At 36.1% G+C, this 22,847-nt stretch overlaps 2 protein-coding genes and 1 pseudogene across 4 annotated transcripts; 1 reads left to right on the forward strand and 2 right to left on the reverse strand.

Moving 5' to 3' along the window:
* Window positions 1-1,125: 1,125 nt before the first annotated feature.
* Window positions 1,126-4,226, reverse strand: LOC114287407 (V-type proton ATPase subunit G1). 2 transcript variants are annotated; one of them, XM_028230740.2, is made up of 4 exons: window positions 4,093-4,226; window positions 2,556-2,657; window positions 1,776-1,876; window positions 1,126-1,460 (listed from the first exon to the last, which is right to left on the reverse strand). In XM_028230740.2, the coding sequence occupies exons 2-4, from the start codon at window positions 2,641-2,643 to the stop codon at window positions 1,317-1,319; spliced, it is 333 nt and encodes a 110-aa protein (XP_028086541.2). In that variant the 5' UTR covers window positions 2,644-2,657; window positions 4,093-4,226; the 3' UTR covers window positions 1,126-1,316. The 2 variants fall into 2 exon arrangements, with proteins under 2 accessions (XP_028086541.2, XP_028086542.2); XM_028230741.2 differs by having other exon boundaries at window positions 2,556-2,649; window positions 4,093-4,219.
* Window positions 4,227-5,357: 1,131 nt separating this feature from the next.
* Window positions 5,358-7,783, reverse strand: LOC114287406 (aquaporin PIP2-4). Its single transcript, XM_028230739.2, has 4 exons — window positions 7,290-7,783; window positions 6,484-6,779; window positions 5,776-5,916; window positions 5,358-5,697 (listed from the first exon to the last, which is right to left on the reverse strand). Exons 1-4 carry the CDS (start codon window positions 7,597-7,599, stop codon window positions 5,584-5,586), a joined length of 861 nt encoding a protein of 286 aa, XP_028086540.2. The 5' UTR covers window positions 7,600-7,783; the 3' UTR covers window positions 5,358-5,583.
* Window positions 7,784-10,925: 3,142 nt separating this feature from the next.
* On the forward strand, window positions 10,926-20,880 carry LOC114287404 (aquaporin PIP2-2-like; annotated as a pseudogene). Its single transcript, XR_014363635.1, has 4 exons — window positions 10,926-11,503; window positions 19,305-19,599; window positions 20,274-20,414; window positions 20,493-20,880. The product of XR_014363635.1 is annotated as an aquaporin PIP2-2-like (transcript).
* Window positions 20,881-22,847: the final 1,967 nt, after the last annotated feature.

Below are 22,847 nucleotides of genomic sequence, written 5' to 3' on the forward strand. Positions count from 1 at the left end.
TTTTAAAAATTATATTTGCAGTTGAATCAAATATGATTTTTTTTTATTCAAGAAAAATAAAATAAAATATGATTTGATCACGTGGCTATCGATACCCAATTAATGTAATTTTTTACAGAGATGAAATAATCAACAAGTTCTACACATTGAATTATTCAGATTATCGAAACAGAACTTGTGGTATGCCCCCATAGGGCCATGGGCCCTCTTGTACTGAAAAGAAGCTGACTGTTTCAATTAATAAATGATTGCATATTGTTTTGGTTAGAAAAACTATTTTTTCTCATTGTAGTATCATTGCCAAAGAATATTGGATTTTATCGCACTACGTAGTTTTAGGGGTGGTTTGTGATGTCCTAAATGAGTGTATTTTTTGGCTTTTTATAAAATGATGTGTGGAAAAATAGAGAGAAGATGTTGATTGATGTGATCTAAAAAAGATAAATAGATAAAAAGATGAACTAAAATAAGTTATGCCAAACAAGACTTAAATTTCAAACATTTCTTGAAGAACCTCCAACGTAATCATCCACCATTGTTAAATTTATTTTTATTTATTTAATATTATTATTATTTTTTTATGACGATGAACCTCTAAAGAATAAATTCTGAGACACTAGTGAGAATTGAATCTCGAATGTCTAGATGTACAGTTTATTCCGGGATCCAACGCTTTGACGGTAGGTGGCAACATATGTTTAATCTATCACTCTATCCATTCAATTATATTTATATGGTGGATAAAATGCACCTCTAGTTCTAAAAAATATGTTCCTTGTTACTTTAGGCTTCAAAAATTTAATTTTGTTAATTTTATTTTTGAAAGTTTCAATTTAAGTTAAATTAATCCAATTTCAAATGATCACCTAAATCGTTGACAACAAATATACCTATAGTCGTGTTTTGCAACATTTTGGTCTCGAGAATTTTCAATTTTGTCACTTTAATCAAGAAACATAGCTTTTAGTGTTTAAGAATAGGTAAATTGTATAACTTTTTGTTTATGATTTAGATAACCATCTAATTAGATCAATTTACTTTATTTTTGCTATAACTAAGCAAGGCTTTTGTTTACAATAAGCAAAACAATTAGAATAACAAGAGATTGCTCCAATATCCACAACATTTATTTGTGACCAAAAAAAAAAAAATTAATTCCTTTGGCAAAGCCCAGTGCAAAATCCACAAAATAAATGCTTCAAGAATGTCGATAGAAACTAATATACCAATAGCATTCGATGCAAAATAATCATCCGATCATATTCGATCATATCCTAAATAGAGAATGACACTAATGTAACAAACCATCAAGAAGCTTAGACTTTAACAGTTGTAACATGGTTCAAAAGCATGTGAGACACATCCCGAGATATTTTCCCAGCCTCGGTTTTCAAGTGATGGATCTTCCCATCTGTCTCTTGTTTGAGGCGCTTGACGTTGGCACCTGAATCTCCGCTGCTCTGTTTTTATGACCATTTGGACAATTCAAAAGGCTGAATTAGCACACCCATAACAGTTTGTGGAGTCCATGAATTCATTGTTTGATGTATGAAATTTTTACTAAAATTTTCAAAGCAAACATCAGATAACAATTGCTAACCGAGTCATGAACACACAAGACTATGATTAAGTTCACCAATTGTTGTTTGATGTTAGCAATTCTCAAAATTTTGCAAGGCAAACATAAAATTGGTGGGAACAATTGATGGAAGGTGAGACTCAGAATGCTTAGTAAATATAGATCTACACAAAGTGATTTACGAATGTATGTTTACCTCGGTGACTTTTCTTTGAAACTCGAGTTCCATTTGGGATCGGTATTCAGCTACCTCCTTTTCAACCTCTTCTTTGGCTTGTTTTAGTCTAGCCATTTTTTCTTAAGACAGAAGACCAAAGTCATTAGCAAATAAGTTTCAGAAATCATTCATCAATCATCATGCAGTATTAAGGTATAACTATTTAAAAAATAAATAAATAAATAAACTGAACTTTTACTATTTATAATATTCTTGTATGCTTAGCAGGTAGTATGTTTTAGTAGTCAGATTACAGCGCAGGCCAATGTCTCTCCATAGATTCGAACCTGAAATCTAACACTCCTTGGCACCTAAGTGCCCTCTCCATGACCACTTGGGCAATTGCCGGGGGTCATTGTATTGTTACTAGTACGATAGTATCTAAAACTGGGAATTGTTGACACTTGCACTATGTGCATGAAACCACTGATTTCAAGAGAATGACATACACTGAAGATGAGAAAATTAGATAGAAGTCATTGAACAACTTCACCCCGTAAGGTATGATCCCAAAGCTTGAAAACAATAAATGTGCTAAATCTATCAGCACCCTGTATTTTTTGTTTTAAGAACATACTTCCATAAGACAAAAGGAAAAGATTTTTAAGAAGTCTGTTAATCCTTGTATTGAAGAGTCCTATTAAGTGTATATACAAGAACCATCCCATAGATGTATATTCTTGTCTAAATTTATATATAATTATAAACTGACTCAAATAAAAATCGAATAGGAATCAAGTGAGGGAAATCGCAGTTTACCACTTCTGGCAGCATTGACAATTTGCTGAGCTTCTTGTTCAGCAGCTAGCAGTCTTTGAATTCCACCTTTACTCCTATTAGTATTCATACTTCACTGCAGTTCTACATGGAATTTCAAAATAATAGTTAATATCAGGATAGAACCAAATGCAACAAAGAAATGTGTATGGATCAAACAGTCAGTAGTCCAACATGTTTAGTTGAACATTTTCTTAGTAATTCAAGTTAATCACAAAACTACGAATAAGCACTCTAGGTCACATATCCAAACTATTATGAAATTGAAATTGTAATAATTCGTGCATAGTTAGTACTCTAGTTTTTCAAATTTTTATCAAATTAACATATTCCCTAAAAAAATAAGTAAACTGACAATTAATATTCACTAATATCTAATTCCTAAAGAATGATTTTCACTATTCTTTGAGCTCATGTATAATATAACATTAAAAATTATAATTTCTTGACGAATGTTGTCTATACCCATATCTTATTTTTTTAAAAAAATTTGTCTTATCGTTGTATCCGTATCTATATCCATGCTTCATAAAAAATCTAAGGAGGAGACTCCTAGAAATTCTTCCAAATTAGTCTCCCTGGCATTATAACAGAGAAAGCCTTATTATGCAAAAAAGGAGGAGGAGAATCTATATTTCCTCCATTCACTCCTTCAGAATATGGCATAAAAAAGTATGAGGATTTGATTTTAAATCCACAATAATCTCAAGGCTTGTTTGATTGGGTGAATTATACTATAGGATGAGGATTATAAATCCATGGGACTCGCATTCAATTATTTGATTGCAAATTTTATTATTCAGATTAGATTCTAATGGCAATTCCATCCAACAAAATTGACAAATTTTTCAATCCTACAACTAATAACGCAAAACATACATATAGTTAAGATTATATATTTCCATATCTATTGCAAAAAAAAAAATGTGGACAAGAGGAAATTATGTATCTCACTAATCCAGATGAATAACCAATCCTACACTACTCTAATCTCATGGATTGTTAATCTCCTCACCATTAATCGTGCTAATCAAACAAGCCCTCAGTTCTCAAGATCCAATCATCTGTGCACAAACCCCACAAAGAAATCTTTCTAAGCATTGTTAATTCCCTATCGATTCCTACCCGTTCTCCAAATCAATTGAAACCTATAATTTAAAACAAAATTTGAAAAAAAGGCTGAGAATTGAACTCGGCGAACAAAAAGGAATTGAAAGCAACAAAAACCAAATTCAAAACCCATATAAAAAATAATAATAAACACATTAAATAAAATCAAACCCTTTCAAATTGGTCCACTAATTTACCTTATCTTCCATTATTAATCACCACCTATTTTTGTACAGTCAAAAAAGGTTTTTTATTTTTTTATTTTCAGGAGATCCAAGAAACAAACTAAAAGGATTTGATTGATTAAGCAATAATGGTAAGATGGATACAAAGATAAAAACACAACAACACAAAGTGAAGACGAGATTGAATAGAGAATGAGAGAGAAAGTTGGGTTTGAAAGAAGTACCTGGGAAGGCTGCAGGGTCGGTGAAGATTCAAAGGAAAGAGGATACAACGGAGAGAGAGAGAGACGAGGACGACGAGAGATACTGCTTTTACCCTCCTTTGCTTTGTTTGTTGTCAACCCTTTTTCAACTAGAACTCGAATCTGTTGATAATGACGTCCAAACGTCGTCGTTTATTGTTGCCAATAATCTGTCGTTTTGCTTGGTTTTGATATCAACTATTCTAAACCTTTGTTTGGGATCTTTTTAATTATTTTAGTCTCAGACTTAAGAATGTCGTACTTAAGAATCTCATTTAGAATAGATTTTTTTTTTATTTTTATTTTTATGAGAGAAAAAATAAAATAAAATAATTATAATTTAAATTTAATATTTTTTATCTTGAGACTGAAAATAATTTATATTTTTGTGACTATTTTAGTCTCAACCCACCCTCACCTAACTTCCCAAACCAGTGCTAAAATTTTATTAATTTTTTATCATTTTTTTTTTAAAAGGTCTTCTCTTATCTAAATTTTTCTTTTCATTAAATTTGATAAAAATATATCTATATATATATTTCCAATACTTTATCTTTCTAAGTTTTCATTAAATTCTAATTTGATAAAGATTTAATGAATTCTCAATTTGATGAAAATATTTCTTTCTTGATTTGATGAACATTTATAAATAGATTAAAAATAATTTTTATCACTTTTTCATCAAATTTAAATTTAGTAGAAAAAAAATTAAAAATCAGAGATACTCTAATGTTGTTACCATTATCGAATTTACCAATTCCTTGTATTTATTCGCAATTATAGATGCCAACGAATGAGAGAGATGAGTAATTTCAGTGATTGAGATTTTTAGTATGCCAATTTTTTATTTTTATTTTTCATTGTGTTATTTTAGAACTATAATAGTGTTATTTTTTTAAAGATAGGGATACAACAATATTATTTATTCAAATTTATTATTTTAAAATAATACGAGTGCGAGTGTCACATGTTATGTGTTGTTTTTTATCTATCAACCATCACTCATTTTTACTTTAAAAAAAATATAAAAAATCACTCATTCTTGAACAACTATTTACTTAAATAATGTTTTTAATTTATAATTTAAGTCAAAAGTTTTATTTAAATAATGTTTTAATTTATATTGATTTATTTAAATTCAATTAGCTCTCACACACTCAATTTGTTAAACGACACCTATGTGTTCAGTGTTGATTTTGTGTCTAAAATATTTTTTAAATAATTAGAATTATAGTATAGATACAAAATGAAACAAAGAACCAGATGATTATTTTATTAATGCTTAGAATACCATCAACAAAATAAAAGCAAAACATAGTAAACAACAACATTTGGGCACAACAAAAACAAGTGCCAACACAATTAACACACCTTCCTCACCAACACTTATTTACAACTTTCCCATAATTCCAATTCCCCTCTTGCAAAGATTACATTGAAAGTCCTCATAGAATTCCCATAACAAAATGCACATTAAGTAGTGCTCCTGAAAGATCCCAGAGCTTTAACCGCCGCCGCTCTCAAGATGTACTGGTGGTAGAACGCGGCTATGGCTGCACCAATGAACGGTCCGACCCAGAAGATCCATTGTCAACAATACATTTAACATGAGGGATATCGGGATTGATCACTAGAACAAACATGAAAGCTGAGTTATATACATACCTGATCATCCCAGGCTTTTTGTTTGCCATAGATCACAGCAGCCCCAAAGCTTCGTGCTGGGTTAATGCCAGTGCCGGTGATTGGGATCGTGGCCAAGTGAACCATGAACACCGCGAATCCAATAGGGAGGGGTGCCAAAACCTATATTGCAAAAGAGAAACATGTCACTATGATGAACTTCAATTGACAATTTTTTTGTTCTTCAATCACTATAATAATCTTGTGACATTGCTAATATTTGGGAGAGTATATAGTTATTTTTGGACCTATATTTCAATCCTTTAAATTACATATATCTTTTTTGAAAAAAGACCCAGACCTCCTTTTTCCCCCACCCCTTGACCCCCTCTTGATTTGATTGATCAGATTTTCTTTTTTTTTGTTTTGTTTTTTCCTTCTCTTCCAATCACCACCCGCCACGTATGTGTGCGGTGGTAGAGGTGGTGATTGGAGGGGATCTCTATCAAAGCCCATCTTTTTTATGTTCATTGTACAAAAATCCAATGACAAAGTCTAACATAAAGGGGCTTTTTGGTTAGCTTGATATTTAGTAGTCTAAGACCAATCTAGCACGCTGACATGGATCTTTGTTTCTTTTAAAAAATTTCACAATTTCGTTGTTTTACATAATTTCTTATTTTTTTATTTTGAAAGTGAAAATTTGCGTAGTTTCAACTCGAAACAGATAAATTGCATAGTGATACGTACAGGTACATGAGAATCTCGGGCGTTTCTCTTGGGATCTGTGGCAGAGAAGACGGTGTAAACAAGAACAAAGGTACCGATAATCTCAGCTGCGAGTCCAGTGCCGGTGCTATACCCAACAGAGAGCTCGTTGGCTCCACCACCATAATTGACATAGTAGGCCTTTTGGAATGACTTCACCAACCCACATCCACAGATGGCCCCCAAACACTGAGCCACCATGTACATGATGGCCCGGGCCAGAGACACCTTCCTAGCCAAGAACAACCCAAAAGTCACAGCCGGGTTAATATGCCCTCCTGCACATTTCCACCAAAACAATCATCTTTTGTTTTTTGGTTACATTCACCAAAACAATCATCAACATCGCCAAACTAAGCATAACAAAATCTCATTAAAAAAAACACATAAAAACCATTAAGGCCAATTACACTTTCGGTTTAAAAATATTAGTCTTGTCTCATTTTGGTCGGTTAACATTTAACAAACATAATTTCTCGTCTTTGGTAGCGGGTCAAAGGTTTTGGAAACCTTAGTCCAAAAATTAAAATGAGGCCTTAATTTATTAGGCTTTCAAGAAATTTTGGACTTTCAATAATAGAAATTTTTTTAGGATTTTCTTAATAAGGCTTAGACGACAGACTAAGTGACCTAATGATTGAGTCACCGTTATTAAACCAAGTAGGCTAATGATTGAGCTACCGTTTTCGTCCCTAAAACTTCAATAAATTACTAATAATTATTGCGATTTTAACATTTTGTAGAACAATTGTTTCAGTATGACAGTCTTGAAAGGGTAGCGTACTCACCAGAGATGCCGGCAGTGCAGTAAACTAGGACGAAGATCATGCCACCGAAGGACCAAGCGATGCCGAGGATGCCGACCCCGCCGCACTGGTCGGTAGTCTTGGTAGGGTGAGTTTGGGTCTTGTAACCAATCACAGTCAAGACAGTAATGTAGAGGAACAAGAGTGTTGCAATGAACTCGGCGATTATGGCCCTGTAGAATGACCACTTTGTCAATTCCTCGGAGTCGATCAGCGGCACTGGTGGTGGGTCTTGATAGTCCTTGGATGTGAACTCGCCACCATGCTGGCCGACTTCAATGTCCTTTGCCATTTCTCTTTGTTTTGTGTGTGTGTGTGTGTGTGTGTGTGTATGAGAGTGAGAGAGAGAGAAAGAGAGAGAGAGAGAGAGAAACTGTGTGAGAGTGATGTGTTTTTGGTGTTGTTGAGAAGAGAGAGTCGCTTCCGTGTGTGCTTTGAGAAGTGAACTTAAGTGGGTATTTATGGGGAGGCCTGACATTGGTGAAGCCAAATTGTGTTCTGCCGCCCCATTTTGATTTGGAAAATTTTAGAATTCTTTCACTTTCAATGATTAATGACCCAAAAAAGATTTGTTCACATAAAAATATTAAGAAAATAACTGTGTAGTTGAGAGATTTTATTCATATATTTTTGTGAATGAATTTTATGTACCTAGTTTTGTTGTAAATAACACCTTTCATAATTGTCATGCTTTTTCTATTGTAAAAAATATTTTGGTTCCTTATTACAATTTTATTTATTATTCTTATGAATCATATTTAATTATGTCGTGTGTAATTTTCTTTCTTTCTTTTTTTCTTTTTCTTTTTTTTAAGGGCTGGTTTGGGGTGTCCTAAAAAAGTGCACTTTTTATCTTTTTGGACTAAAAAAGTTGAGAAAAAAATATGGAGGTTTGGGTTAACTTTTTGACTTTTTATAGAAAAATGTGTATTAAAAAATTGTATAAAAAAAGTGTGTAAGAGATGATTAGAGAGAGGTGGCCCCAGCCGTACAACCGGCTGGAGTGAATTGGGGTTGGAAATTATTGGCTAATTTTTGTACAAAGCATTGGACGGTTTTGTTTGGCCCGTGAGGGTCATCACGGGTCCCATTTTAATAATCTGAACCGTTCAATGTGTGTAACTCGTCGAACACTATGTACCAATAAAAAATCACGTTAATCGGATATCGATAGCTATCTGATCAAATTTATTTATTTTTCAATCATTAATTATAACACCATCCATTTGTTGTACATAACTGATTTGATCATATAGTTATCGATATCCGATCAATTTGATTTTTTGCAGACATATAGTACTTGACGATTTCTACATATTGAACGGTTCAGATTATCAAAACGGGACCCGTGATGACCTCCATGGGACGAACAACGGTGTGTGTAAAAACCACACCCAATCATTTCTTTTTCCTCCACTGCCGCACACAGCACTGCCGCACGGTGAATAGTGATTTTGAAGACAATTGATTTTTTAATTTTTTTTTTTTTTTGGTAAATAGTGATATATTTTTAGATTTTGGAATAACTTTTTGACTTTTTGACTTATATAGGATAAGCCAAATCAGCCCTTAATGAGAGAATATATAAAGGAAAAGTTAATTTTATCAAAAACTAACAAAGTCACAATCGAGACATCATTGTTAAAATATAACAATTTATTAGTAAATGTAACAATAACTAACAATTTAAATATTAAATCATTGGGGATGTTTTTAATCTAAATTAATCGACATAATCACCAACTAATTAGGTCTTGTTTATTGGTTTTTTTTAATTTATTTTTATTTTTATAGGTTATAGATTTTATGATGTTGTTAGTATATTATCATATGATGGCTGTTAGCAATTTATATAGGCTTGGTTTGGGAAGTAGGTTGGCTTTTTGGCTTTTTGGCTTTTTTGGTTATTTTAGCCTGGGCTAAAAAGCTTGGTTTGGGAAGGGCTTTTTGGCTTTTTGGCTTTTTTGACTTTTTTTGTGAGAGAAGAATGTAATGATTATAGGTTGGATATGATGTTTTGTTTGTTATGGCTAAAATAGCCTATTTTGTTTTTTGTGGCTAAAATAGCCAAAAAAACCTGAAAACCATCTTGCCAAACAAAGGCATAATTAAATTCGCACTGCCCTATTAAAAAAAAAAAAAAATTACCATCATCAAGAGAAATTGCTTTAATTTATACTAAAATTTAAATTAGAATATTTTATTTATTTTTTTAATTGTGTGATGTATACTATAAATTGTGGATGAAACAGTGACACGTGTCATAATAAATGAGTGGTGATGAACGACAAGTCATTTCATCAAGAACCGACCATGAACCATCCATTTATCACCATTGACATTCATCAAATGAACAGCAACATAAAAAACACGTTGCGCTACCATCACCACCGTCCACGCCGAACTCACACAGTCCCACTCCACATCCACCGTGCAAGGATTTCCTCTTTACTCTCCTCTTTAACTTCTTACTTAATGAGTTATTAGGTTTATTTTTTTGGTCTAATTTTGATAGTTTATACTGTTCGTATTTTAAAATTTATCATATATATCATATTTTTAAAAAATTAAATTAATTGAATATCGAAAAAATTAAAAATTGTTTATTAAAAAAATTTAATAAACAACTTTATTATTTAATAAAACTTTTAATTTATCTAATTTTTGATATCTGATCGATTTAATTTTTTACAATTATAATATATATAACAAATTTTAAAATATAAATTGTTAAGATCATCAAAATTAGATTAAAAAATTGGTTCAATAACCCATTAAGCCTCCGTTTGGGAAGTGGGTTGGCTTTTTGACTTTTTGGCTTTTTTTACTATTTTAGCCTGGGCTAAAAAGCTTAGTTTGGGAAGGACTTTTTGGCTTTTTGGCTTTTTTGACTTTTTTTGTGAGAGAAAAATGTAATGATTATAGGTTGGATGTGATATTTTGTTTGTTATGACTAAAATAGCCTATTTTATTTTTTGTGGCTAAAATAACAAAAAAATTTGAAAAAACCCTGCCAAACACAGGCTAAATAAAAAGTTAAGTAGAAAAGTCAAAGAGACATCTTACTCACATCCACCACCTACTTTGAAAACCCTAACCACTCACGTCCTGCCACGTCTATCCAACTCGGCCCCACCTTCCCTCCATAACCCTACACCCAAATGCTTATCTCAAATTTCTCAATTTAATTTCCTAGACTCGACACCCATAATTTTTTGCGAAATTTTTTTTATAGTTTTTTTTTAAAAAAATTAAATTTTAAATTTTACTTTATTAAAACCAAAAATAAAAAATTAAATAAAAAAAATTTCACTAAAAAAATGAAAAAGGTCAACTTGACTTTTTAAATTTTTTTTTTAATTTTTAGTAGACTTGTTTTAGATTTTAGTTTTTTTTTAATAATTTTTTAGTTTCAGACAAACCTAAAAGGTCAAAAAAAAAATACCAAATATATATATTTTTTTTACCAAAAAAAAAAAAATCAATAAAGACCAACCTAAAAATTGAACCATTTTTAAGCCTGTGAATTCGTTATAAGTATACTTATTGCCATTATCTAATTCATTCATCTCCTAAATGTATTAAATAAACTAAATATTTGAGAGAAGCCTCTTCATTGATTTTTTAAGCCTGTGAACCATAGCTCCACCGCGACCAAGGAGAGGATTCAAACTCAGTGGCAGAAGCCTCTTCTCCTTTTCACTTCCACCCCGAAAAAAAAAAAAACAAACAAACAAACAAACTAGCCTGTCCAATGTTAGACCTCCACCTATAAATACTCCCTTTAGCCCACCCTCAAAGTACACACTCAACGGCTCTCTCTTCTCAACACCCATAACACTCTCTCTCTCTCTCTCTCTCTCTCTCTCAAAACAAAGAGAAATGGCGAAGGACATTGAAGTTGGCGAGCACGGCAGAGATTTCACATCCAAGGACTACCAAGACCCACCGCCAATACCGCTGATTGACGCCGAGGAATTGAGAAAGTGGTCATTCTACAGGGCAATAATCACCGAGTTCATTGCGACACTCTTGTTCCTCTACATTACTGTATTGACTGTGACTAGTTACAAGACCCAAATGACCCAATCTAAGACTACCGACCAGCACGGCGACGCCGGCATCCTCGGCATCACTTGGTCCTTCAGCGGCATGATCTTTGTCCTTGTTCACTGCACCGCCAGCATCTCTAGTGAGTAGAGTACCTTTTCAAGACTGTTATATTGTGACAATTGTTTTACAAATGTTGAAATTACAATAATAATAAGCAATTTAATGAATTTTTATTGAAAAAATATTCATGTTATTAAAAATGTTATAAGAGCCAAAATGCATATTTTAAACCAAAAGTGTAATTAGCCTCACTGGTTTTTATATGCTTTTTACGAGATTTTGTTATGCTTAATTTGGTATGTTGATTGTTAGTATATATTATATACATTAGCTGTAAGTTGTAGAGGATGTAAAGACACACTTTCATTATTATGTCTACATAGTGCATAGCTTTAATTATGTTGTCTATTTCTTCTTTCGGTTCTCCTCTCTATAAATGAGAATCATCTTCACCTTGTAAACATATACTGAATATGACAAATACTCTTCATTCAGTCTCTCTCTCTCTCTACCAAACTTACATGGTATCAGAGCCCAGTTCTACACTCCTGGCATTTTTTATTTTTGGTGCTTAGTCCCGTACACAATGGCACTACACCACCCTGCTTGGAATCATCTCACGATTCCAACGGCACCACCCTCATCACCAGAATCACCATTACGCGCCATCACGCGCCGCTTTTGTGTTCGGCACGTCTCAGCTTCCACTATCACTCGCACACGCGCCATTCACCCACTCCTCTGTTGCTTGCTCACGTCAACATCTGACGTCAGCCATGTGCTTGCGTGCATCGCACCTACTGTTGTGCGCTTTACGTGTGCCGTTTTGCTATTTTACACCCGCGTGCGCCGTTCTGCTACGGTACGCCACGCGCCCTTCCTGTTATTGTGCATCGCTGACGTCATTTCCTCTCTGCTGACGTCATCTCTGCACAACAGCTCCTTTTCTAGCTATTTTCAACCTTCCGGACTCACTGGTACGCTCTGTTTTACCAAATTTTGCTCCTACAGGCCTGCTCCTATATATTTAGTCTTACTCCACTTTTAATATGGATCGCCATAATGCCTCCCATCCAATTTCTGTTCTTCTTAATGGTTCCAATTATGTACTGTGGGCCCAAGCCATGTCTTCCTTCCTTAAAGGATGGAAACTTTGGCGTATTATCACCGGAGATGTGACCAAACCGGTGAAAGAGGACGCTGAACCTACTGCCACATATGCAGACCAACTCGAAGATTGGGACAGTAAGAACTAGCAGATCATTACTTGGCTTTGGAATACCTCTGTTCCCTCTATTAGTCTTCAGTTTGGCCGTTTTCAACTTGACTCTGTTTCTGATCTTGCTAAAGACATTTGGGATTTTTTGAGAGATCGATACCAGACTACCAGTCTTGCCCATTAGTATCAACTTCAGAGTCAACTTCACCGCATGCATCAAGAATCTAGTCGATCTACTAATGACTTTCTTTCTCAAATGTATTATGTTTGGGACCAGCTTGCTCTCTCAGAACCGACATGGCCTCACCGAGAAGATACTGCTTTATTCACTACCTATCGTAATCAGCAGCGATTGGTCCACTTTCTCATGGCTCTCGCTTTCTCTTTTGAGCCCGTGCGTGCCTCTCTTCTTCATCGCCTTCCATTGCCCACTCTTGCTGAGGAGACTCGTCTTGGTACTCTCCAGACTCATTATGTGGACTCTGTTCTTGCCACTCCTCAGTCACGGACCTCACCGACCGAACGGTCTACTATTTGCATCTATTGTCAGAATCGGGGCCTTCATTCTACTCATCTTTTGGTTCATTACCCTGTCCGATCCTGTCGATATTGCAAAAAACTTGGTCCTAGTCATCTGCAGCAGGATTGTTTTTGCAATCCATCCCGGTCATCTTCCACTAGCCACTCCTCTCGTGGTGGCTCTTTTAGGGGGAGCTCTCATCGTCAGTTTAATCGCACTGCTGCTGCTGCCTCTGAGGATTTCTTTAAGTCTCCTGCTCCGTCTGCCCTTGTTTTTTCTCAAACTAATGTTGAGGCCATGTTCAAACAGCTTCTCTCCACCTCTGGTACACCTCCTCCTACTGCTTTGTCTGTGACTCCAGGTAACTCTTCTTGGTATTTTGACTCCGCCTGTTGTAATTATATGACTTCCAGCTCTACTATATTCTCTTACATCTCTCCCTCTACTCATCTTCCCTCCATTCATATTGCTGATGGTTTTCTCATGTCTGTCAGTCATGTTGGGACTGTTTCCACATCTCAATTATCTTTACTTCAAGTTTATCATATCTCTGCTTTAACCTTAAACCTTATCTCTATTAGTCAATTATGTGAGCTTGGTCTAATCGTCACATTTTCTACTAATGGTTGTTTGGTGCAGGACCCTCAGACAAGACAGACTATTAGGATCGGCCATAAGCATGGACGTCTCTATGAACTCATTCAACTTCATGTTCCGGACTCCCCACAGATCGCTGCATCTGCTTCCTCTTTATCTCCTTTTCATCTTTGGCATTGTTGCTTAGGACATCTTTTTGTTAGTCGCTTAAAGTCTTTGGTTTCTAATGGTCAATTAGGTCATGTACTTCACGATACTTTTGATTGTATACCCTGTCAACTTGCAAAACAACATGTTTTATCATTCAATAAAAGTATTTCTGTTTCTCGTGCTCCTTTTGATCTCATGCATTCAGATATTTGGGGCCGATCCCCTACTACTACCATGGGGGGATCTCGTTATTTTGTTATTTTTATTGATGATTATTCACGGTTTACTTGGCTTTTTATCATGAAAACTCGATTTGAACTTAAACATCTTTATTATAGCTTTGCCAAAATGGTCCACACCCAATTTTCAAAATCTATTAAAAATTTTCTCTCTGACAATGCTATGGAATATTGGGATACCGATTTCCTTTCCTTTCTTCAGAGTCATGGTACTCAGCGTCATTGTTCCTGTGTTGGCACGTTCCAACAAAATAGACATGCTGAACGGAAACATAGACATATTCTTGACACTACTCATGCTCTCCTTCTCTCGTCTTCCTGTCCTGAAAACTTTTGGGGGAGAAGCTGCCCTTACTGCTGTGTACACTATCAATTGTGTTCCTTCCGCTGTCATCCATAATCAAACTCCCTTTGAACATCTACGTGGCACTCCCCCTCCATACACAAATCTTCGGGTTTTTGGCTCTGTCTGCTTTATTCTGCTTCAATCCTATGAGCACACCAAGCTTGAACCTCGTTCTCGTCTTTGCTGCTTTCTTGGATATGGGATTGAACATAAAGGCTTTCATTGTTGGGATCCTCTCTCTAAGCGTCTTCGTATCTCCCGCTATGTAGATCTCTAGGAGCACAAAATGTTTTCCTCTCTCTCCTCCTTTCACTTACCCGCACTCTCTACTCCGATCATATTTACTAATCCTTCCCTAGATCTCTTCTCTAATAACTTTGATACAGATTCCTCCTTCATCGAGACACCCTTGTTGATCCTTGATCCCGTCCAGACTGTTTTCCCTAATGGTCCATCTCTCATTGCACCTTCTTGTCACGACTCAAACCCGCCTCTATGGGTTTAGCATCACAACCGGCCAGTAATCCGTGAGTACCGAAGGCCTGTTTAACAGTAATAACAGTAATACAGAGTAAAGGGGCTGGCGGAAGCCAAAACAATAAATAAAAGATGTCCAATGAGCTGTGACAATCTGAATGCAAAAAGATTTTTTTGAACATATTCACATTGAAAACCAAAACAGTATATAGACATTCAGGTTAGGGACCAAATCCCTACCATAACAGTACAATGCAAGTCTTAAATAGTACAACAAAACGGAGACAGAAGAGTGAGCTAAGACACCCCAAAAAGACTTAGCTTGAACAGACTCGGAACCTCGAAGTGAGGCACAAAGGTTGGCTTGACAAAAGGGAGTTAAACCGACGCATCTAGCTCCGGTCCGGTGCCTGAACACCTACATATAAATATAAACAGTGAGCTAAAACCTAGTGAATAACATATGCGTAAAGGGGTTAAGAATGAATGTCCTTTCAGTATTTAAACAGTCATATCAATCACTTAGAAACCATAACTGTTATTTGTTGTACATCCAATAGCAAAACAGTACAGTAGGTCTTAACAAACCGAACAGTCAATTGATAGCTATCATAACAGTAACAATAGTGGTTCCAAAAATGGGAACCGACAGAGATCTCTGTGTCAGTAGCAGTAACAATACAGTAACAATAAATTGCTATGGATGCCACGAATACAGTTTACAAACAGGACAAATATTCATTCATTAAATAATAACGTTTCAGTAAGCAGAACAGTTGATCATTCAGAAAATAATCATAATTGAACATATCTTTACAACATTGTTACTCACAGAGCACTGGGCTATAAGCAGCTAATCAGCGTCCTCGGATGCCAACCCTACACAGTTACAGAACGAACACACACTAAGTTACACACTTGGGAATCAACAACTTAGTCCTTATCTTGACTCGGTGTGGTTCTACATCAATATTCTCAATAAGATGCCTTAAACATAGCCTAGGAATGCCTCGGATGGAAAGAGGATGCAAAGATGCACTTTAAAACACTTTTCAAAATTTTCAGAAAACAGGGGTCTCGCTCGAGTGTGGCTTTCCACGCTCGAGCGGACATGCAAACAAAGGAGCTCCGCTCGAGCATGACTTCCTTCGTTCGAGCGGACTGCAAACTTCATGAAAAGTACTGGATGCATGCAATTCACGCTCAACGGACGCTCGACCTCCGCTCGAGCGTGAGACTCAGCTCCTCGCTCGAGCGTGAACTTTCTCGCTCGAGCGGACTGTAAAACACATGAACTTCTAGGCATATGTATTTCACGCTCGAGTGTGACTTTCTACGCTCAAGCGGAGATACACGACTCAGAGTATACGCTCGAGCGTGAAGTCCTACGCTCGAGCGTGGGTCCAAAATCTAAAATTTCCAGATTCATCCCCAAGCACAAAACTCAACTTTAAAAGCCTCAAATTCGATCATTTTGGGCCAATTTTCTGAAAAACACTTTAAACCCATAATATAACATGTGTTGAAGATCAATTTGAAAAATCAAAGCCCAAAGGTAAGTCAATTAAACACAAATTTCAAATAACCTTCAAGAACAAGATGTACATTTAACATGCATGTATTCAATTGAGTTCAAAGTTTCTAAAACATGATCAAACGAGTCAATCCCTCCAAAATCATGATGAATTCATGAACTACAACTAGAAAATGGACATGCATGTGACGATTCTTTAAAAACAACCTCAAATTCCAAGAACGTGTACATGCATGCATGAATTAGCTACTCAAATCAACTCTTTAAGTCAATTCTTGACTTAGATCACCAATTTTACCATGGGCCATGCAAGTAACAACTTAAATACACAATTGAGAGGATGAATTCCTTACCTAGGTTTTGAATTCCAAGTATTGAAGCTTCAATTACACAATCTCTCTTCAATTTCTCCTAAGTTCCAAGCCAAACTTTGTTGAATTAATTCTTTCCTTCCAATTCTCTCTCTCTCGCACGTTTGGTCTCAAAGATGAAATGGATGGAATATCAAACATGAGTGAAGTAGAAAAAGAATGGTCTTGAATCAAGCCACTAAGTGGCAATTGTGTAAATATTGCAACTAATGTAATTTAATTTTATTTAATTTAATTTAATCATACCAAATCACATTTCAATTAAATCCACCATAAAATCATATAAATTCTAATTAGTATAAAATACCAATCAATTTCAGATTCGGCCGCCAATAAGACCTTCAATTCGCAATTCAAAGTTAAAACGTGAACAGATCAATCAATGGCAAATAGATAGAAAATGCAATTAAGGTAGCATACTCATGCAATCAGTTCAGAATTTCGGTCCAATCAATTACTTATCATGCTTAATCAGAGATTAGCACTAATCAGAGGTGAGGGTTGTCACACTTCTAGTCCGTCTCCTCCTTCTTCGCCAGCTCTTCCCCTACCGATCCTCTCACGGGTCGGCAGCACCGGGTAACTCAACCACCTATTCATCTTCGTGATTATATTGTTGGGTCTGCTGTCTTTTCTACTTATGAACCTACCTCCTATCGTGAGGCTTGTACTAATCCTCTTTGGCAGCAAGCTATAACTGATAAACTTCAGGCTTTGGACAAAACTCATATTTGGGATGTTGTTGATCCTCCTCCTGGCAAGATTGCAATAGGCTACAAATGGGTCTACAAAATCAAAACTCATTCTGATGGCTCTATTGAGCGCTACAAAGCTTGTCTTGTTGCCAAGGGTTTCAACCAGGAATATAGCATTGATTATGAGGAGACCTTCTACTCTGTTACTTGACTTACCTCTGCTCGCAGTTTGCTTGCTATTGCTGCTGCTTGCCACTGGGAGCTCTTTCAGATGGATGTCAAGAATGCCTTCCTTAATGGTAATCTTCTTGAGGAGGTCTACATGCAACCTCCACCTGGGTCTACTTATCCAACTCATAAGGTTTGCAAACTACAGCGTGCCCCCTATGGTCTCAAGCAAGCACCCCGCGCTTGGTTTGCTAAGTTTAGTTCTATCATTCATGACTTCGGGTTCACCTCTAGCTGCTATGACTCTGCTTTATTTATACGGACTACTCTTCATGGTACCTCTCTTCTCCTTCTTTATGTGGATGATATGATTATCGCTGGTAATGATGCAGCTGGTATTCTTTACCTCAAACGTTTTCTCCACCGTCAGTTTGAGATAAAGGACCTTGGTACTCTTAACTACTTCTTAGACCTTGAAGTCTCCCATGATTCTACTGGTTCCTATTTGTCCCAGGCCAAATATGTATCTGATCTTCTGGCTCGTGCTGGTCTTACTGATTGCAAAACTACCTCTACTCCAGTTGATCCTCAGATTCGTCTCACTTCTCTTGATGAGGATCTCCTCTCTGATGCTACTCTTTATCGCCAGCTAGTCGGTAGTCTTGTCTATCTCACTATGACTCGTCCTGACATTGCCTATGTTGTTCACATTGTTAGTCAGTACATGTCGGCTCCTCGCACTCTCCATTATACTGCTCTACTCTGTATTCTTCGCTACCTTAAAGACACTCTGTTCCATGGTCTTCACTACTCTGCTTCCTCCTCTCTTGAACTGTGTGCCTTTTATGATGATGATTAGGCTGGGGATCCTACGGATCGACACTCTACCACGGGTTTCTGTTTCTTTTTAGGGGATTCTCTTCTTACTTTGCGCAGCAAGAAATAATCCCTCACTGCCCGCTCTAGTACCGAAGCTGAATACCGAGCTCTTATTGATACTACTCAGGAACTTCTCTAGCTTCGCTGGCTCCTTAATAATATGGGTGTTTCTTCTTCTGGTGCTACCTCTCTCTATTGTGACAATCAAAGTGACATTCAGATTGCTCACAATGATGTTTTTCATGATCGCACCAAGCATATTAAGATTGATTGTCATTTCATTCGACAGCATGTTACACGTGGTACTGTTCTTCTTCTCCCTATTGATTTTGCTGATTAACCTGCTGATATTTTCACCAAGGCTCATCCTCATGGGCGCTTCAGTGATCTCGTTTCCAAACTCAACTTGGTGGATGCCTACCCTCCTTGAGTTTGTGGGGAGATGTTAATATATATTATATACATTAGCTGTAAGCTGTAAAGGATGTAAAGACACATTTTCATTATTATGTCTACATAGTGCATAGCTTTAATTATGTTGTTTATTTCTTCTTTCGGTTCTCCTCTCTATAAATGAGATTCATCTTCACCTTGTAAACATATACTGAATATAACAAATACACTTCATTCAGTCTCTCTCTCTCTACCAAACTTACATTGATGATGGTTTTGGTGGAAATGTATGCAAGAGGACATATTAACCCGGCTGTGACTCTTGGGTTGTTCTTGGCTCGGAAGGTGTCTTTGGTCTGAGCCATCATGTACATGGTGGCTCAGTGCTTAGGGGCCATTTGTGGATGTGGGTTGGTGAAGTCATTCCAAAAGGCGTACTATGTCAATTATGGAGGTGGAGCCAACGAGCTCTCTGCTGGGTACAATACCGATACAGGACTCGCAGCTGAGATTATCGGTACCTTTGTCCTTGTTTACACAGTCTTCTCTGCCACAGATCCCAAAAGAAATGTCCGAGATTCTCATGTCCCTGTAAGTATTGTTAAAATTATCTAATTTTAACATTTATTATAATCATAAAAAATTGATACAGAGTACTAACACCTTGAACAATTGAAAATTATTTGGTAAATGTTTGGATTACTATTGTACGAGGTATGCGTGGTTCTTCCAATCAATAAAGCTGAGTAAAAATGGATGAATGAAGTTGACTTTGTTTTTCACGTTTCACTGTCTATCGATTTAGATGGTCAAGTCAACACTCCTGAAATTTCTCAATTTCAAAACTCCGGAATTTCTCTTTTTCGAACTGAAATTGTGAAAATTTTCACTTTCAAAATAAAGAAGTATAGAATTATGTTTATAAAATAATGTGATTTTTTTTAAAATTTGTCAGTTTCAAAGGATCATGTCAACATTTAGATTCGCTAGGGACTACTAAAAAAATCAATCTAACCAAAAAGCCCCTCTATGTTAGGTTCTGTCATTGGATTTTAGTACAGTGAACATAAAAAAGGCAGATCAATTCTAAATGCACCAGAAAATTGGGGATTGTGTTGGGAAAGGAGATAATTTTTGCATCAGAAACCAAATTGTTCACTAATTGTTAGCAGTTTCACAAAATTAAAGTGACTGTAGATTATAAAGAACAAAAAAATTTGTCAATTGAAGTTCATTCGATGACATGCTTGTCTTTTGAATTAAAGGTTTTGGCACCACTCCCTATTGGATTCGCGGTGTTCATGGTTCACTTGGCCACGATCCCGATCACTGGCACTGGCATTAACCCAGCACGAAGCTTCGGCGCTGCTGTGATCTATGGCAAACAAAGAGCCTGGGCTGATCAGGTATGTATATAACTCAGCTTTCATGTTTGTTCTAGTGATCAATCCCGACATCATTCATGTTAAATTTATTGTTGACAGTGGATCTTCTGGGTCGGACCGTTCATTGGTGCAGCCATTGTTGCCTTCTACCACCAGTACATCCTTAGAGCGGCGGCGGTTAAAGCTCTGGGATCTTTCAGGAGCACTGCCTAATGTGCATTTTGTTATGGAAATTCATTGAGGAATTCAATGTAATCTTTGCAAGAGGGAATTGGAATTTTGGGAAAGTTGTAAATAGGTGTTGGTGAGGAGGGTGTGATAATTGTGTTGGGATTGTGGTTCTGGGTTGGCACTTGTTTTTGTTGTGCCCAAATGTTGTTTGTCTGCTCTATTGTCCTTTTCTCCTTCTTTGCAAGTTTTCCTTTGTTGTTGCATCATGGTATTCTAAGCAAGCATTAATATAATAAATCATCTAGTGCTTTTGTCATTTTGTATCTATGCTATAATTCTTATTATTTTAGAGTTAACCAACCATTGAAGAAAAATTTCACTATCTCAACAAAGATAATGTATTACTTATATTCCTGAGGAGGTAATCAAGTTGGTAACGGGTTTACTCTTCACATGTCCAAGTTCGGTTCAACTCTAAATGATCTCTTTTGTTTGTTCGGATCATGTAATTAGGGAATGTCGCTTAATTCTCGAATTTATACTCATGTAGTGGGTTCAAGGACATGTTTTACTCAATTTTAAAAAATAAAAATAAAAATATATATTGGTTATACATACCCAATCTCTAAACATAAACCAATCTCTAAACATAAACAATTGATTGAAGATGAGGGGGAAAAAATCAAAATAGATCCCAAGCTCATTCACTTATCACTAGAAAGAACTTGAAAAAGCTTTTCTTTGAACCTAAAAGCTTCTTAGTTAGTTAAGTTACAAACTTACAATTCATCTTCCCCCACACTACTATATTGACGATGTCTCAACATCAGACTTCATCGAAGATATGCCTTCACCAACTTCAAGTGTTATTGCCATGAAGCCTATGAACACTATCGCCGATTAGAAATGCCTTCATGAAGATATGTCTTTGTTAAAAGTTGTCTTCATCGTTCAAAAATCTTCCTCTGTTTTAGCAAGATTGTCATTCAATATGAGGAGCACTAAAAGATAACCTTCAATATATTTCACAATAAAAAAGAAAAAATTGTCTATAAATTGAGTAGGCATGCATTTCTCATGTCCTTTATGTATAAGAAAAATTGGTTTTGAGGATTTTATGCATTAAAAAATATGAGTTACCCTTTTACTGTTAGAATTTACCATAATATATCATCACCTACCACCTCCACTCAACTCACCTACCACACACACTCACCTACTCCCCAATCCTCTCCTATCCTCTCCTATATAATTAGTACCTCACCATCTGTAATTTACACATCAATACATCAATCAATATCAATAAGATATCAATCAATAATATACATCAGTTTATTTTACATGGTATCAGAGCAAGGTTAAGAAGTTAATAATTCTGCTTCACCGGCGGGCGGCAGCCTCGCCTTGGCCGCCCGCCGGACCTCTACACATGCCTTCACTCCATCTCTTCCCTCTCTCCGTCAGTATTGCAGCCTGCTCACGCTTCGCCGCCGCCACCTCCGCCGCAGCTGATTTTGTTTTGTAGTCACTGGGTGCTGCAACGTGTATGTATTAGATGTTTTGCTCACAGCAGTACCAACATCAGTTTCATTTCCAGCAGGACGAGCCCCCAATGAAGCCCGTTTTTCAGTTGCCAGAGCAAATGGCCGTGGAACAGTGTGATTTGTTCGAGCATTACCGGAACCAGGTTTGGATGCAGGTTTCGCAGAAGATTTAGAATTCTTCTTTTCATCCTTTCTTGTCTGATCTTCAAATTTCATCTTCTCATAGTCATCGTTGCAATTTGAGCTCAGTACAATTTCCTCCTTACATTTTTCAACTTGACAGAGTTCAGAAATCTCTACAGATTTTTCAGCAGTGCATTCCTTTACTTCGAACTCTTTAACTTCTGCATTCTCTTCCGACACCTGCGGTTCTGGATCTCCATTAATACGCTCATATGACTTTGCGTTTGTTAAGTCTCTCTCTCGCTCACTCTCAAGTCGGCTATTTTTGGTGTTTTCGACTCGGTTACTGTACCGCTGCTTTCCTCTCTCTTATCCTCCTTTCTTTTCCTTTTGTTTTTTTTAATCACACCGCCCAACCTTTCTTTTCATTATTCTAACTTCTAATTTCTTTACTCACACCCACCCACCACCCATCATCACTTTTTTTTTCTTGTAATATGCTGTCTCCCCTCCTTTTGGTATTACTGAGACCCATCCTCTACTCCACTTTCTTTTTCATCTTTTTTCCATTATTATTATTATTATTATTATTATTAAAAAAAAAAAAAAAAACAAA

Source organism: Camellia sinensis, chromosome 3, assembly GCF_055761805.1.
Source record: "Camellia sinensis isolate YWXY chromosome 3, ASM5576180v1, whole genome shotgun sequence".
Taxonomy (NCBI): domain Eukaryota; kingdom Viridiplantae; phylum Streptophyta; class Magnoliopsida; order Ericales; family Theaceae; genus Camellia; species Camellia sinensis.